This window comes from Argentina anserina, chromosome 4 (genome assembly GCF_933775445.1).
Source record: "Argentina anserina chromosome 4, drPotAnse1.1, whole genome shotgun sequence".
Lineage (NCBI taxonomy): Eukaryota > Viridiplantae > Streptophyta > Magnoliopsida > Rosales > Rosaceae > Argentina > Argentina anserina.
The window spans coordinates 5853413-5867822 of NC_065875.1; the positions used below are offsets into that span (position 1 = coordinate 5853413).

The window sequence follows — 14410 nt, forward strand, 5'->3', positions numbered from 1 at the left end:
TTTTTCTTTCCTTTTGGCAATATTAGTCGTAAAACAATACCAGTTGTCACTGGCCGACAACACCCTAGCCTTATTTCAGGCACATTAATGCGTATATGAATCGCTTCCAATCCGATTTTGTTTAATTATCGATTTGTGGGACAGTTCAGTGTTTGTGATTTCATAAGGTATTATAGCATCAATCCATCCAGACAACGCATTTTATGAAGAGGCACTAGAGTTATCTAATTGCTCTGAGAAAGGAAGGTAAGAGGTGAGATGGGGTCAGGTTAAATGATGATAAATGATGGTGTTATTTAAAGTGAGGGCATCTGGGAACACTCCCTCTTATGAGGAAACATATGACACTTATTTAGTATGAACCCACAAAACTCGCGTTTCTACCACTCGAAAACTGTATGACAAATGCAGCCAGCCTAAAACAACTATTTTGAATCAAAAAACACTGATTCTATCAATACAAGATGAATCTATAGTGCGAAAAACCTGCAAAACACTTTGCTATAGAAGAGTGCAGCCTGTTACTGTTAACGTAGCAAGCTACAACCTCAGATCCAGTCCATTAATTGGATAAAGTCCATCTGCGCCAAGATTACCTATGAATGAACAAACGATATAATTAGCATCAGAAAACTGGCTTATATGTTCGGCGGCAACAGACAACAAAGAAAACAGTAACCTACCATTGGGAACAAGGTTTGATGACAGGACCTTAAGCCATTGATTTCTTCTTCTCTTCCTCCAGCTGCTGCAGTTCAGTCAGTGTCTGAGCCCACGCTCTGTCTCTTGCAACAGCAGCCATTTTATTCTCAATTCTCTTAATGTTTTTCTTTCTTTTTGCCTCCTGCACCAGAGCTTTCCTCTTCTTTTTCTCAGACTGCATAAATCAAAACATAATCCAGATTAGAGAAAGATCCTACACAGAAAGGACTTAGAATGAAGGTTTGTGCCCCATGTATATGTAGACACCTGAAATATTCATTGACAAGAAGCTGAATATTATTAACAGAGAAAAACATAACAGTTGACAAGCAGCTTCATTATTTATTTATCGTCTTTCCTTTTTTTGGAATGAAAAAAGAAGGAAAGACTATAAATAAATAAAAGAATATAAAGACTATAGTCTTTCCTTATTAAAAGAATAAGTGCAAAGAAAAGCTTCGCTCAATTCACGACAGATGCAAGACAGAAAATTGCTTAAAGAAAATGGAGAAACAAATGCATCTGTCCTCGGTACAGTATCCCAGATCAGTAAATAACTAACAATGCAAATGTCACCAATAAAAATGTATGATATCCCATCTACAAAACTGCAAATCATAATGAAAGCAAAATACAGTGATGACTTGACATTTCTTTTGCAAGATAAATTATTTCTCACAGGAACATTTGCAAGGAACAGTGACATACTGTGTCAATAGTGCGCTACTGATAAAGGGTTAATATGGTCCATTTTATTGAACCAAAGCTTCCTCACCCACCTAGTCTAACTAAATCCAATCAACTGTATAAATGATACAAACACAATTATACATGCAGAAATTAAATACGAACAAGTGCAATTGCTTTAGAGAAAATCAAGTCCTGTATTGATTATAAAAATTGACCAATTTCCTGGCAAGACATACATACTTCTGCATACCATTGAAAGTTTCTACAACCAAGTCCTAGTTATTTTCATTGAACGATCTTCTATTTCTATTTTGTATATGACTGGTGCTTCCAAAACCAATATATATATATATATATATATATATATATATATATATATATATATATATATAAAACGACTACACCTAGGTAGAGTGTTGAGGAAGTTAAGAAATCACATACCAAGATAAATGCATGACGCTGCCTCATGCGTTTCTTCTCATTCCTCCTCTTCACACTACCTTCATTGGGTCTACTAGGCACTATTGGTTCACCAGGAACATACTGAACCCCAGCATATGGTCCTGCATGGAGATAGTTAATTAGTGATCAAAATTCCAACTAATTCATGTAATAAATTCCTAAACTTGTAGCTAAATCAATGACTAAGCATTTGCAACATTGAAGGCCGTATATGTCTGTTCGCACTTTTTTTTTTCACCAATCATAAGATTTAAAACAGAGAAACATATTCAAACAGGTTACTTTACTCATATGAGTGAATAGAAAATTAGAAGGGTGCTGAAGAAATTACCAGGAGGTCGTATGCTGGACCTCTTTCGGCGAGGCTTATCACTGGGTCGCCGTTTTGGGAATCGAGTGTCCGTCAAGCTGTGAAAACAGTTTAAAATCGGAAGGAACCATGGAGCCTGGCCACTGGAAACAAAGCGGAGCTCAGGCCTCAGATGCACAGGGTTAACAGCTAGTGACGTCACAGAGGAAGCCAAGGTCCGAGATATTAGGGTTCGTGATAGGGGTCGGCACAATGATCTTAGTGCTCCAAATCCCATTTTAACCACAGAAAACTGAATTAGATTTCAAGTATTGATCAAACTGATGAGTATTGATCAAGCTTAAAAACTCAATCTGAAACCAGAAAAAACATATTGTAAGCTAAAGGTTGAAGCAAAATCAAGGGATTACAGCCATTAGACATCACATAATCAAACCAAAATACATGTCATTGACTGGCCGATGAGATGTAAAGAAGATTTGTAGATGCACAACTCGACTGTGACTAACACATTGGAAGAAGAAAAAGTCAAATTAGTTCTGATAACAGACCCTGTGTTTCTTTTACCAACTCCCATACTGGTAACCCATACAAGATCACAAAATTATTCATGAAAGACTAAAAGAGTACACTTTCACTTATTCAATCTTCATTTCGATTCATCAAACACAAATACAAGTACAACTAAATAACCCAAAAACCATTGAAACTACAATCAGATACCGTATATATACATAGTCCTCATATAAATGCATAAAATCAAACCAGGGCACTATCCATTCTATTCACTCACAGCACTGTTACACAACAGAGTAGGATGCTTCCAACTGCTCAAACCCGATTAATACGCCATATATACACAACCCTCAAATTAAAATACACTGACCCAATAAAAGATACAAACTTTCATGACCCAATCCAATGAAATCAGACCTACACTGGTACAGTAGCATCCAATTCATATAAATTCAATTACCCTATGGAGAGGGAGAGCTTCTAACCGTGCGTCTTTCACTGGGTCTTTGTTGTATTAGGTTTCTAGCACCAAGTCATTTTCCCACATTTGACACAAAGATCATATCTTGCGCAATACCCAATAGTACAAGTCGATCATGTTTAGGTTAAAGCACAGAACATGAATAAGATTTCAAAAGCCCAAATTGAATTGAAGCGCACAAAGCTAAGATTTGAAAATAGGGAAAGATGCCCTTACCTTTAACAAGTATCCTGGAAAAGGTGCGAGCTTGTGTATTGGGAGAAGGTGTGGCTGAGACTGAAATGGGCGGTGGCTTCAGACTGACATGCCGAGTGAGGGAAACCAAGGCATAGAGCAGAATACTGAGAGATGCCGACTAGGCGACTTGAGGCCCAATGGTTAAAGTCTTAAGAGTTTCTTTTTCTTTTCTTCATTTACACTATAAATTTCTAAATGAATATTGTTGGTACGGTGGAATTGGTACTTTTACAGCAGAGGTGGTACAAATATTCAGCAATAATGTCAAAAAATAAAAGCATTATTTATTACTTTACAGAGGGCGTTATGTTATTCCTAGTTGAATAACATTATCTCTTGTTTTTTTTAAGAAACCACTTGGTTTATAAAAAGAGGATCAATGTCATAATAGTCATTACATATCTACTATCTTCAGATAGTCAAGAGGTTATGAAAATACTCATAATGATGCATAGCATATGTCTATTCATTCTACGTACTGAAGTTTTTTCTTAAGCGAATCTATAAAATATGTCATACAACATACCAATATAAACTCACGATAAAGGCATAAAACATAAAGATAGAGATTACACAATGCTAATCATATCGATAGAATTGACCTATCCCCAATCCTACAATTAATTACAAATAGAAAATGATCAGCTAAAACTTAAAAATAACAAATTGCACAAAAGCTAGCACCACTAAGACCCACCAAGAGATGAGTCCTAGGGTAATAATTCATATCCAAAAAGACTAGTCCACTCAAGCCCAGACGTCCATGCATGGCCCAAGCCAAGTCCACCTCCAGGCCACCAAGCAAACCACCACGATTCTGTCAAACTCTTGTCCCTGACCTACTCTGATTGCCGCACCCGACCATACCACCGCCCTGCTCGTGCCGTCGAGAAATCCTATCACCAACCCAAGGGCTCCTCCACTTCTTACAGGTTTTCGGCCAAAACTGAAGCCATACATTTACCATCCAAACGCTTGAGTAATAGATCTCTTGGAATCCTTGATCACAATCATCAATCCCTGTTCGACAGCAAGCAGCATGACACCAACAAGGCCAAGGCCACGTGGGAAGTCAAGGCCACCACCGCCGGACGAAGCTTTCTCTGTGTTTGTTGCTACTTGGAGTCTAGGGTTTTTTCTTCTTTCTACGGAATAGCCATTAGGATTGTTGAATCACATTACCTAGTCTAGATTCACACATTTTTAATGACGTTATACAAATGGTATGGTACTTAGATCTTTTGAATTATACTAGCAAAAGTGAGACCATGATGAAATCATCTACTCATGATCCCTTCATTGAATGACTAACAGACCTGATTACAAAAGAGGCGAAGATCATGAATTCATGATCCATATGACCCTATGGCCTTTGTGCTCTACCAAATGTCTATTCAAATACATACTTCGAATATCAAATCTGGTGCATGCATGGCACACAATTAAGGAAATCGTACGAAATAAAATGATTTCGATACAGATTCAAAAGAAAAGGACTATAGAATGATTATCTTTTTAAAGAATGATGAATTGTATTCCAATGGCAATCATCATACGACTAACTTATGTTTTGTCAGTCAGAAGCAAAAATGTCTAAGAGGGGGTACTTCATATGGAATTTGAGCTTCCACTTCCTCCATTTCTATATGGAGCGTGCACAACAAGGTCCTAGAAGCCTTTCATGAGAGGAGTAGAGATCATGCATGAGAGGTCTTTTGTGCAAATGTGGATAGCAACTCTAAATAACAAAATGAAAAATGAAAATGCACTAATTACATAACCTTTAAAAAAAGGGTATTAAGAGTCACATCTCTTTTCTCTCTCGTTTTGCTCAGTGATTTATGATTAGGGTTTTTTGTATCAGTCGTCAATTAAAAGCAACGATTTGGTCTCAGTAGTCTACGTATGTATCTCTATAGCGTATGAAAATAGGTGCAGTGGCAACGGTGGAAGGTCTGAAAGTTGTTGGTTCGTTTTTGTGTTCAATGGAGGATGCGTTCGGAGGTTTAGCTAGGGAGTAGGTGATTATTCTACCACCGATGTCGAACCAATGGAAATCGCAGAAGTTCCTTCTCGTGTGTCAGCTCCTGATCAATAAGTCGTATCGCACCGATGTGCTGATAGGCACGATGAAAGGCTTATGGACGCCGATAAATTGGAGTGGTGAAAGGCAACGGTGTCCGACCGTGTCTTGGAGGGATGTGACAGGGTAGTTTTTCCTTTTGTTCATGAGTGTGACCAGAATCGTGTTCTCGAGGGGAGTCCATGGCATTTTGAGAACGCTCTGCTTGCTATTGCATCATCTGATGGTAGGGAGGATCTCATGTCCATCTCTATGAGGTAGCAATTTTTTTGGATTAATTAGGGCATGGGGCATTCCTCCTTTGTTTACGGAAGAGGAGACTAGACGGAGAATAGGTAATGTTGTTGGCCTGTTTTAGAGGATGGGAAGTTCAGTTGATGGTCAATTCCTGGGGACAACATTGAAGGTGCGAGTCCAATTGGACACTAAGAAACCCCTTCGGTGGGTGGCGAAGATTCGGTTGCCAGGGCATGATTTTTCATCTTTTTTTGAGCTAGATTATTTGAAGCTTCCGCACTTTTGTTTTTTCTGTGGACGTTTGTCTCATGAGTCTACAAAGTGCGATCTCTATCTTATGGGTATGATCAAGGAGACATAATTTGATAGGATGTTGTGTGCTGAGACGAAGGATAGGTGGCTAAAGGAAAATAAGGAGTAGGAGAGACCGCGGTGGAGGAGAGTTTCAAGCGTGGTGGTACTAGATTTGGACTTGGGAAAAGAGGTGGAGGTGGTTGGTCAATACAAGCACCAGATTTTCCAAGTTTCAGGGATGGTTCATGGAAGAGAAGAATGGGAGGAGGATGAGCACTTGGCCCTTGCTAGTGAGGAGGGCATGGAAGTTGAAGGTGAAGGTAGTGTGGCGGAGGCTAAGGAGAGTCGTGGTTCCAAGCGGTGATGGCGATAGTGGTACCAAAGTTCGGTGACGAACCCTAGATTGTTGGCGCAAGAATCTTATATGGTTAGCTTACCTGACAATCTTGTGGCGCTGTCTTCTCAGCTCGGGGATAACACAAAAGGAGTTTTTCGCAGGGGTGATGAATCAATCAAGCAATTTCAAAATGAGTTAACTGCGGTGTTTGTGGAGTTAATTCACACGTCAACTTTGGGATTTCAAGATATGAATGTTTCGTTGAATAGGATTGGAGTAGATATGCGTGTCCCAACCTCTTTGCACGTGATAGATGGGAAAGAGGAGTTTATTGAAGTAGTGTCAGGTTTGACTTTCTCTTCTCTATTGGGCATGTCTTCTATTGGTTTTATTGTGGGCTCTCTTCCTGCAACTATTGAGAGTTCTTGGCCTGAAGTGGTGTTGTACCTAAATGGGAAGGGGCTAAAGTAATTTCTTCTAGAAGCTTAGTGCGGGTCGGGCTGGCTTCCGTGGAGCAGAGGCATGTTTCTCCTTTGAATGGTTAGTTGGGTGTTTGTTTGACTAGCATGCAGAAGAATGAGAACGTAGAGAGTTCTTCTATTGGTTTTATTGTGGGCTCTCTTCCTGGAACTATTGAGAGTTCTTGGCCTGAAGTGGTGTTGTACCTAAATGGGGAGGGGCTGAAGTAATTTCTTCTAGAAGCTTAGTGCGGGTCGGGCTGGCTTCCGTGGAGCAGATGTTAGACTAAATATGTGAATGACCACATGTTAACATCTCAAGCAAGAATTGATTCCACAAACATGGCACACAGAATATGAAAACAGAACATTGTGTATTCCTGATAGTGTAGAGACTCACCAGTTGAAGAACCTCCTAAGCCTGCCATTGCTACACGTTCTCTGCAGCTGCACCAAGACACTCTTCTGAATCACACACAAGAACACAGTATGGGGCTGAACTTAATGTTTTCTCTCCTATATGTGATCAGGGAATGTCTCTCTTATTTATACCGGTGTAAAACTCCACTTTGTGCTCACCCATAGAGAGTCCAAAGTAGACTGAAATATTATCTGTTAAGAGACCTAATTGATATCACAATCTTCATATTGAACAGGTTGTCAATCTGATAAGACTTCTAGATTTATCAAGAGATATATATCTTGATAACTACTGTAATAGGATTACTGCATATATAATTTCTGCTATTCAACTTGATTTAATCCAATTGAATTATCTGAAGTGGTTAAGATAATGTTAAGTCCATTTTATTTCTAACATTCTCCCACTTGGACTGATATTATCTTTACTGTATAATTGAACTAATGACTGAAACAAATAGCAACTGTAATGTGCACATGAATTATATAAAACCCTGACTTATCCAGCTTATCAAGTAAAAGTAACTATTGCAGAACTCAGAAACAAGTATGTTATAAGCAACAAGTTGATTAAGAGCCACTAACAAGGATCACAGTACTCTCATAAGCTATTGTGATAGTGAAATATGAAGGCTAATATATCTACCTGTAAATGCCATTCTTTCACATCCCTCTGTATGACTTTGTCAAAACAAAATCTCCAGCAACATAATGAACTCCAGTGAACATGGAATTGCTGGACTGATCTGAACTGCTTAAAGCATGAATGTTCACTTGTAAAACACACAATACTTATAAAATGGAATAAAAAACTTTCAGAATTCGAATTAAAAGACATGTATGATTCTGAAATACCTTAAATTTTATTGATTTCTTGCAGAACAAAGTACAAAAGTTGCAGTAATAAAGTACAGAAACTGGAACTAAATGTTACAGTGAGATAAAAATTCATAAATTGCTTAGTACTCCCACTGAACTCAAACATCATCCAATTTGGACAAAATTCCCATATTCTTTACATGTTTCTTGAATGTTTCAACAGGTAAGGCCTTAGTAAAAGGATCTGCAAGCTGTGACTCCGTATCAATATCTAAAACTATAACCTCTCCATTTTTCACTCTCTGTCTAGTACTGTAGAATTTTAGATCAATGTGTTTAGAGTTGCAGGACCTTTTATTGTTCTTGGTAAAGAACACTGCAGCTTCATTATCACAGAATATCTTAAGTGCATCAGAAACTAAGGAACTTAATATTTCAATTTGAATTATAAAATTCCTCATCCATAATCCCTGACACAGTCCTTCATAAACTGCTATATATTCAGCTTGCATGGTGGAGGTGGTAATCAATTTTTGTTTCATTGTTTTCCAAGACACAGCCCCTCCAGCAAGCATGAATACATATCCACAAGTTGATTTATTTGATTCTGGAAAACGACCTGCAAAGTCTGAATCTGTGTATCCTACCAACTCTAACTCTTTCTCCTGCCTATACACTAGCATATGAGACTTGGTCCTCTGTAAATACCTAAGTACTTTTTTCCCAGCTATCCAATGTTCATGAGTAGGATTAGATTGAAATCTAGAGAGGATGCCAACTGCAAAAGCCAAATCAGGTCTTGTGCAGACCTGAGCATACATGAGACTTCCAATAAGTTTAGCATACAATGTGCTATCTATATCAGAACTCTTCCCCCCAATTTTTGAATTTTTATTCTTTGACAATTTATCTCCTTTAGACATAGGAACTTCCCCAAAAGCACAGTTTTCCATATTAAATCTTTTTAGGACCTTCTGTATGTAGTTATTTTGAGAAAGTCCTAATAAGCCATGTGCTCTATTCCTATGAATTTCAATCCCTAAAACATAAGAGGCTTCACCTAAATCTTTCATATCAAACTGATTTGATAAAAATGATTTAGTTTCTTTAAGTAGCTTTACATTGCTGCTTGCTAAAAGAATATCATCAACATACAGTATAAGAAAAATAAAACTATTCCCAACTGTCTTGATATAAACACATTCATCAACAATGTTTTCTGTAAATCCAAATGAAGAGATTACTGAATCAAATTTTTTATACCATTGTCTAGAAGCTTGTTTCAATCCATATATGGATTTCTCAAGCTTACAAACTAAATTCTCTTTCCCAGGTTCCACAAAACCTTCAGGTTGTTGCATATATATGACTTCTTCTAATTCTCCATTTAAGAATGCTGTTTTAACATCCATTTGATGCAGTTCCATGTTATAATGAGCTACGAGTGCCATTATAATTCTGAATGAATCCTTGGTGGACACAGGAGAAAAGGTTTCATCATAGTCTATGCCCATTTTTTGTGTGAACCCTTTTGCTACTAACCTAGCCTTATACCTCTCTATGTTTCCATTAACATCCCTCTTAGTCTTAAAAACCCATTTTGAACCTATAGCTTTCTGATTTGGGTTAGGTCTTACAAGTTTCCACACTTTGTTTTGACTCATGGAAACAATTTCTGCTTCCATTGCTTTATGCCATTCTGTAATTTCAGTGCTCTCTATTGCTTGTTTATAACTTAATGGATCATTATCTTCTGCATCCAACTCTTGTAAATAAACAATATAATTGCTATTTTCCCCAAAATTTGGTTTTCTATGTCTCTGAGATCTCCTAAGCTGAGGTTGTTCTACAATTTGATGTTCAGCTTGAATTTGGTTAGGTTCAACTAAATGCTCATTTTGAGCATGGTTAGGAGCATTCTGATCTAAGACTACTGGTTCCTCGAAATTTTGATTTTGGACCGTAATTTCTGTATCATTACTTTGCATTTCATTTCCTGAATTAAAAGGTAAAAAATTTTGCACAAGAACATTTTCTGTATTTTCTGTAGTTTCCTCAAAAACTGCAGTCAAGTCTTCAAAACTTGTATTACAGATATCTTCATCCATGAACTTAGCTTGATGTGTTTCAAAAGTTCTGGTTGTTCTATTAGGTGTATAAAATTTATAACCTTTTGATTTTTCACAATAACCAATGAAATGACAACTTAAGGTTTTCTGATCTAACTTTTGTGCTAATTCTTTAGGTATTTTTGCTTCAGCTTTGCATCCCCAAACATGAAAATGATGCAAGCTTGGTTGTTTTCCTGTCCAAAGTTCAAATGGAGTCTTTTCTACAGATTTACTAGGGGCTCGGTTGCAAATATAATTTGCAGTCTTAAGAGCCTCACCCCATAGGAATTTAGGCAACCCTGTAGTGCACATCATGCTTATCACCATATTTATTAAGGTTCTATTTTTTCTTTCTGCCACCCCGTTTTGTTGAGGGTTGTAAGGAGTTGTGTACTGAGCCTTAATGCCATTCTCTTGTAAGTAAAGTGCAAAAGGTCCCTTTTGTTGGCCTGCTTCAGTATGTCTACCATAGTACTCCCCTCCTCTATCAGACCTAACAATTTTAATTTTATTCTCTAGCTGCAATTCAACTTCAGTTTTATATATTTTGAATGCCTGTAGTGCTTGAGATTTTTCTGATAAAAGATAAATATAGCAGTACCTAGAAAAATCATCTATAAAGGTGATAAAATATATGTTTCCACAGATGGTTATGTGTTTAAAAGGGCCACATATGTCTGTATGAATTATTTCTAATAGTGAATGACTCTTAAATGCATTTGTGTTTCTGCTGTGTGTCATTTTCCCTTTGCAACACTCTATGCAATCTGTTAAATCAGAATAATCTAAAGGTGGTAAAATTTTATTCTTTTCCAATGTTTTAAGTCTTTCTTTAGATATATGGCCTAATCTCTTATGCCAAAGGTTAGCAGACTTGTTATTATGTATGGTTCTTTTACTTCCTGTAACATGGTTAACTGAATTTATGCTTTCTGCATTCTCAATAGCTAGAATCTCCTGTTTAATCACAGAACAATCTAATTTAAGGTAATTATTGCATAACAAACCACCACCAATGTATTCAGAACCTCGAAAAATTTTTATTCCATCAAAATCAATAACAAGTCTCAATCCAATACCAACCAAAAGACCTACTGAAATAAGATTCCTTTTTAAAGAAGGAATGTAATAAACATTGTTCAAGAAAAGAAAATTTCCAAATCCTTGTCCTAAATCTAATTTCAAGGTTCCAATCGCCTTAACTGCTACCCTGGCACCATTTCCCACACAGACATGTTGCTCACTGTTCCTTGGAGCTCGCCTCTTTATGATACCCTGCAATGAAGTGGTAATATGGATAGGTGAGCCCGAGTCTAACCAGTATGAATGACTATCTATATTAACAAAGTTAACTTCTAGGGAAAATACTGAATTAGGGTATGAGTCACCTTTCTTAATCATCCAGGCTTTAAAACCTGGACAGTCTTTCTTTCTGTGACCAACTTTCTTGCAAAAGAAACATCTGAACCTTGATCCATTCCCTCCAGCCTCTCCATTGCAACCTTTAACATAGCATTTTTTCTCACATGCCTTCTCATGATTCCCAGAAACTTTAGTTGGAACAGTTTTCTTAACTTTAAGTTTGTTTTTACCCTTCCATTTTGGCTTTTCAACTAAATTAATGGCAGTGGTTGGCTTGGACTCTTTCTTAATCCTCTCTTCCTCATTAACACAGACTGAAATGAGTTTGTTGAGGCTCCAATTGGCTTCAGATGCATTATAGGAGGTTTTCAGGTTACTGTAGGTGGTAGGTAAGGAATCTAGCACTTGAGCCACAACCTGGTCATCTTTAACTCCCATGTTTAAATCTCTAAGCCTAGCATTAATATCCATCATGCCCATAATGTGTTCTCTCACAGAGCCAACACCAGTAAAATTCATGTCATTAAACTGCCTAGACAGCCTAGAAATCTCAGCCTTATTGTTTTCCATGTAATATTCAGAGATAGCCTCTAAATAATCCCAAGCAGTCTCAGGTTCCTCAATTGACCCTCTAATAGAGTCTATCATGGTAGTCCTAATGAAACTCTTAGTCTTCCTATTGCTAGTGTGCCACTCTTTATAGATCCTTTTGGTCTCAGCATCATCTTCATCAGTAGGCTCAGCAGGAACATCCTCAACCATGCATAAATCCAATTGATTGGTCATGGTTATATGATAATCTATGTGCCTTCGCCAGTCCTTATAGTTAGTTCCATTAAGCAACACCACTTGACCAAGGTTAACAAAAGTAGAGCCTAAAACAACAAGGAAAAACATACATAAGCTACTGCAAGCACCATTTTGTGTGTTTATATATATATTATATATTCTGTAAGCTTCAGTCTTATAAAAACAGTCATGCATACTACCAAAAATTAATTGCTCAACCATTTTTCAAATCAGAAGCATGAAACTTTAATTTTCCCCATAGAGCTGTAGTTGATAGTGAATAACATCTTTGGATATAAAATTCATCATCCTAAAGTTTCTTTATCACCAAACCATGGTTGTTATATACCAGTTATTAATGAAACAGTCAAAACTTTGGTTAAGAAAAGTTCCAAGAATCTGAAAAGATATATAAGCCATATAAGATGCTGCATTAACACAAAACAACACAGTGAACATCTTCTTTGGAAGAACAGAATATAAGTGTTATGTTGAATTAGCTGCACAAGCTCAGTTTGTTAAATGAAAATTTTAAGAAACAATAAGAAAAAATTGCTTTGTGCAATATAGTCCATAAAGCTTCCTTTAAATCACAAACTAAATCAAAGGTCTTATTTCCAGTTCATAACCTCAGTAAAACCAATGATCTTCAACTATGATTAATTCTGCAGATTTTGTATATATATAATTTGGGAGATTACTGTAATATATATATATATATACTTCCTCTTAAAAATTTCTGGCAAAATCATAGTCATGCAGAAACACTATTCAATCACAGAAGCAATACAATTGAATCCATACAGTGCCTGAAAATAAACGTACAAGCCTCCATCTCCAGATCATGTCAAAATCAACCAATTCAGTTATCACAGATCATCTAAATGCCTAGCACACGTCAACCACAACGAATACTTTATCTATATGCCAACACTTCTTCATATGACCATCCACAAATGCAGAATTGAAGTTTTGACAAGATTCAGATTGAAGACTTACCTTTGCCTCTGCTACAGCGCTGCAATTTGTTAGCATAAACTCAGACAATAAACCCAATCTGGCCATATTTGCGCCTAAAAGGGTTTGAATCCCTTTACTGAGATTAATACTCTCAGTTGCGCTTCAATTCCCCCAAAAAACCCAGAAGCACGATTATGCAGGACAAGAAATTGGATATGAATTGGGTGCATGAATGGGTTATTAAGTAGGCTTAGAATCGATGAATGCGGATTGAGGATTTTTTGCCTACTTCCGAAAAATAGGGTTTTATTCTCTTATGTAGTTTTACTGAAACGAAAACAAAACAAAATTCTTTTATGCAGTTTGTGTTATTCTTGTTCTGCTCTGATACCACATGTTAGACTAAATATGTGAATGACCACATGTTAACATCTCAAGCAAGAATTGATTCCACAAACATGGCACACAGAATATGAAAACAGAACATTGTGTATTCCTGATAGTGTAGAGACTCACCAGTTGAAGAACCTCCTAAGCCTGCCATTGCTACACGTTCTCTGCAGCTGCACCAAGACACTCTTCTGAATCACACACAAGAACACAGTATGGGGCTGAACTTAATGTTTTCTCTCCTATATGTGATCAGGGAATGTCTCTCTTATTTATACCGGTGTAAAACTCCACTTTGTGCTCACCCATAGAGAGTCCAAAGTAGACTGAAATATTATCTGTTAAGAGACCTAATTGATATCACAATCTTCATATTGAACAGGTTGTCAATCTGATAAGACTTCTAGATTTATCAAGAGATATATATCTTGATAACTACTGTAATAGGATTACTGCATATATAATTTCTGCTATTCAACTTGATTTAATCCAATTGAATTATCTGAAGTGGTTAAGATAATGTCAAGTCCATTTTATTTCTAACAGCAGAGGCATGTTTCTCCTTTGAATGGTTAGTTGGGTGTTTGTTTGACTAGCATGCAGAAGAATGAGAACGTAGAGAGTTCTAATGTGGTGTCTTTGACCATGAATGCAGAGCAAGCTCAAATTGTTTCTTCCGTGATGGGTCTGGTTTCGATGCATCATGAATGCTTTGTGTTGGAATTGCCAGAGAATTGGGAATCCTTGGACAG

The 14410-nt window shown here is 37.1% G+C and overlaps 1 protein-coding gene across 2 annotated transcripts; it reads right to left on the reverse strand.

Moving 5' to 3' along the window:
- Nucleotides 1-274: 274 nt before the first annotated feature.
- On the reverse strand, nucleotides 275-3521 carry LOC126791600 (uncharacterized). 2 transcript variants are annotated; one of them, XM_050518078.1, is made up of 5 exons: nucleotides 3378-3521; nucleotides 2186-2517; nucleotides 1834-1955; nucleotides 712-877; nucleotides 275-596 (listed from the first exon to the last, which is right to left on the reverse strand). In XM_050518078.1, the coding sequence occupies exons 2-4, from the start codon at nucleotides 2439-2441 to the stop codon at nucleotides 713-715; spliced, it is 543 nt and encodes a 180-aa protein (XP_050374035.1). In that variant the 5' UTR covers nucleotides 2442-2517; nucleotides 3378-3521; the 3' UTR covers nucleotides 275-596; nucleotide 712. The 2 variants fall into 2 exon arrangements, with proteins under 2 accessions (XP_050374035.1, XP_050374034.1); XM_050518077.1 differs by having other exon boundaries at nucleotides 684-877.
- Nucleotides 3522-14410: the final 10889 nt, after the last annotated feature.

Bases quoted from the DNA above. Each gene is read 5' to 3' on its own strand.
- LOC126791600 (XM_050518078.1), bottom strand. From the start codon at position 2,441: ATGGGATTTGGAGCACTAAGATCATTGTGCCGACCCCTATCACGAACC. The intron at 1,956-2,185 runs GTAATTTCTTCA...ATCTCCATGCAG, and splicing joins GTCCAGCATACGACCTCCTG to GACCATATGCTGGGGTTCAG. The intron at 878-1,833 runs GTATGTGATTTC...TGATTTATGCAG, and splicing joins AGCGTCATGCATTTATCTTG to TCTGAGAAAAAGAAGAGGAA.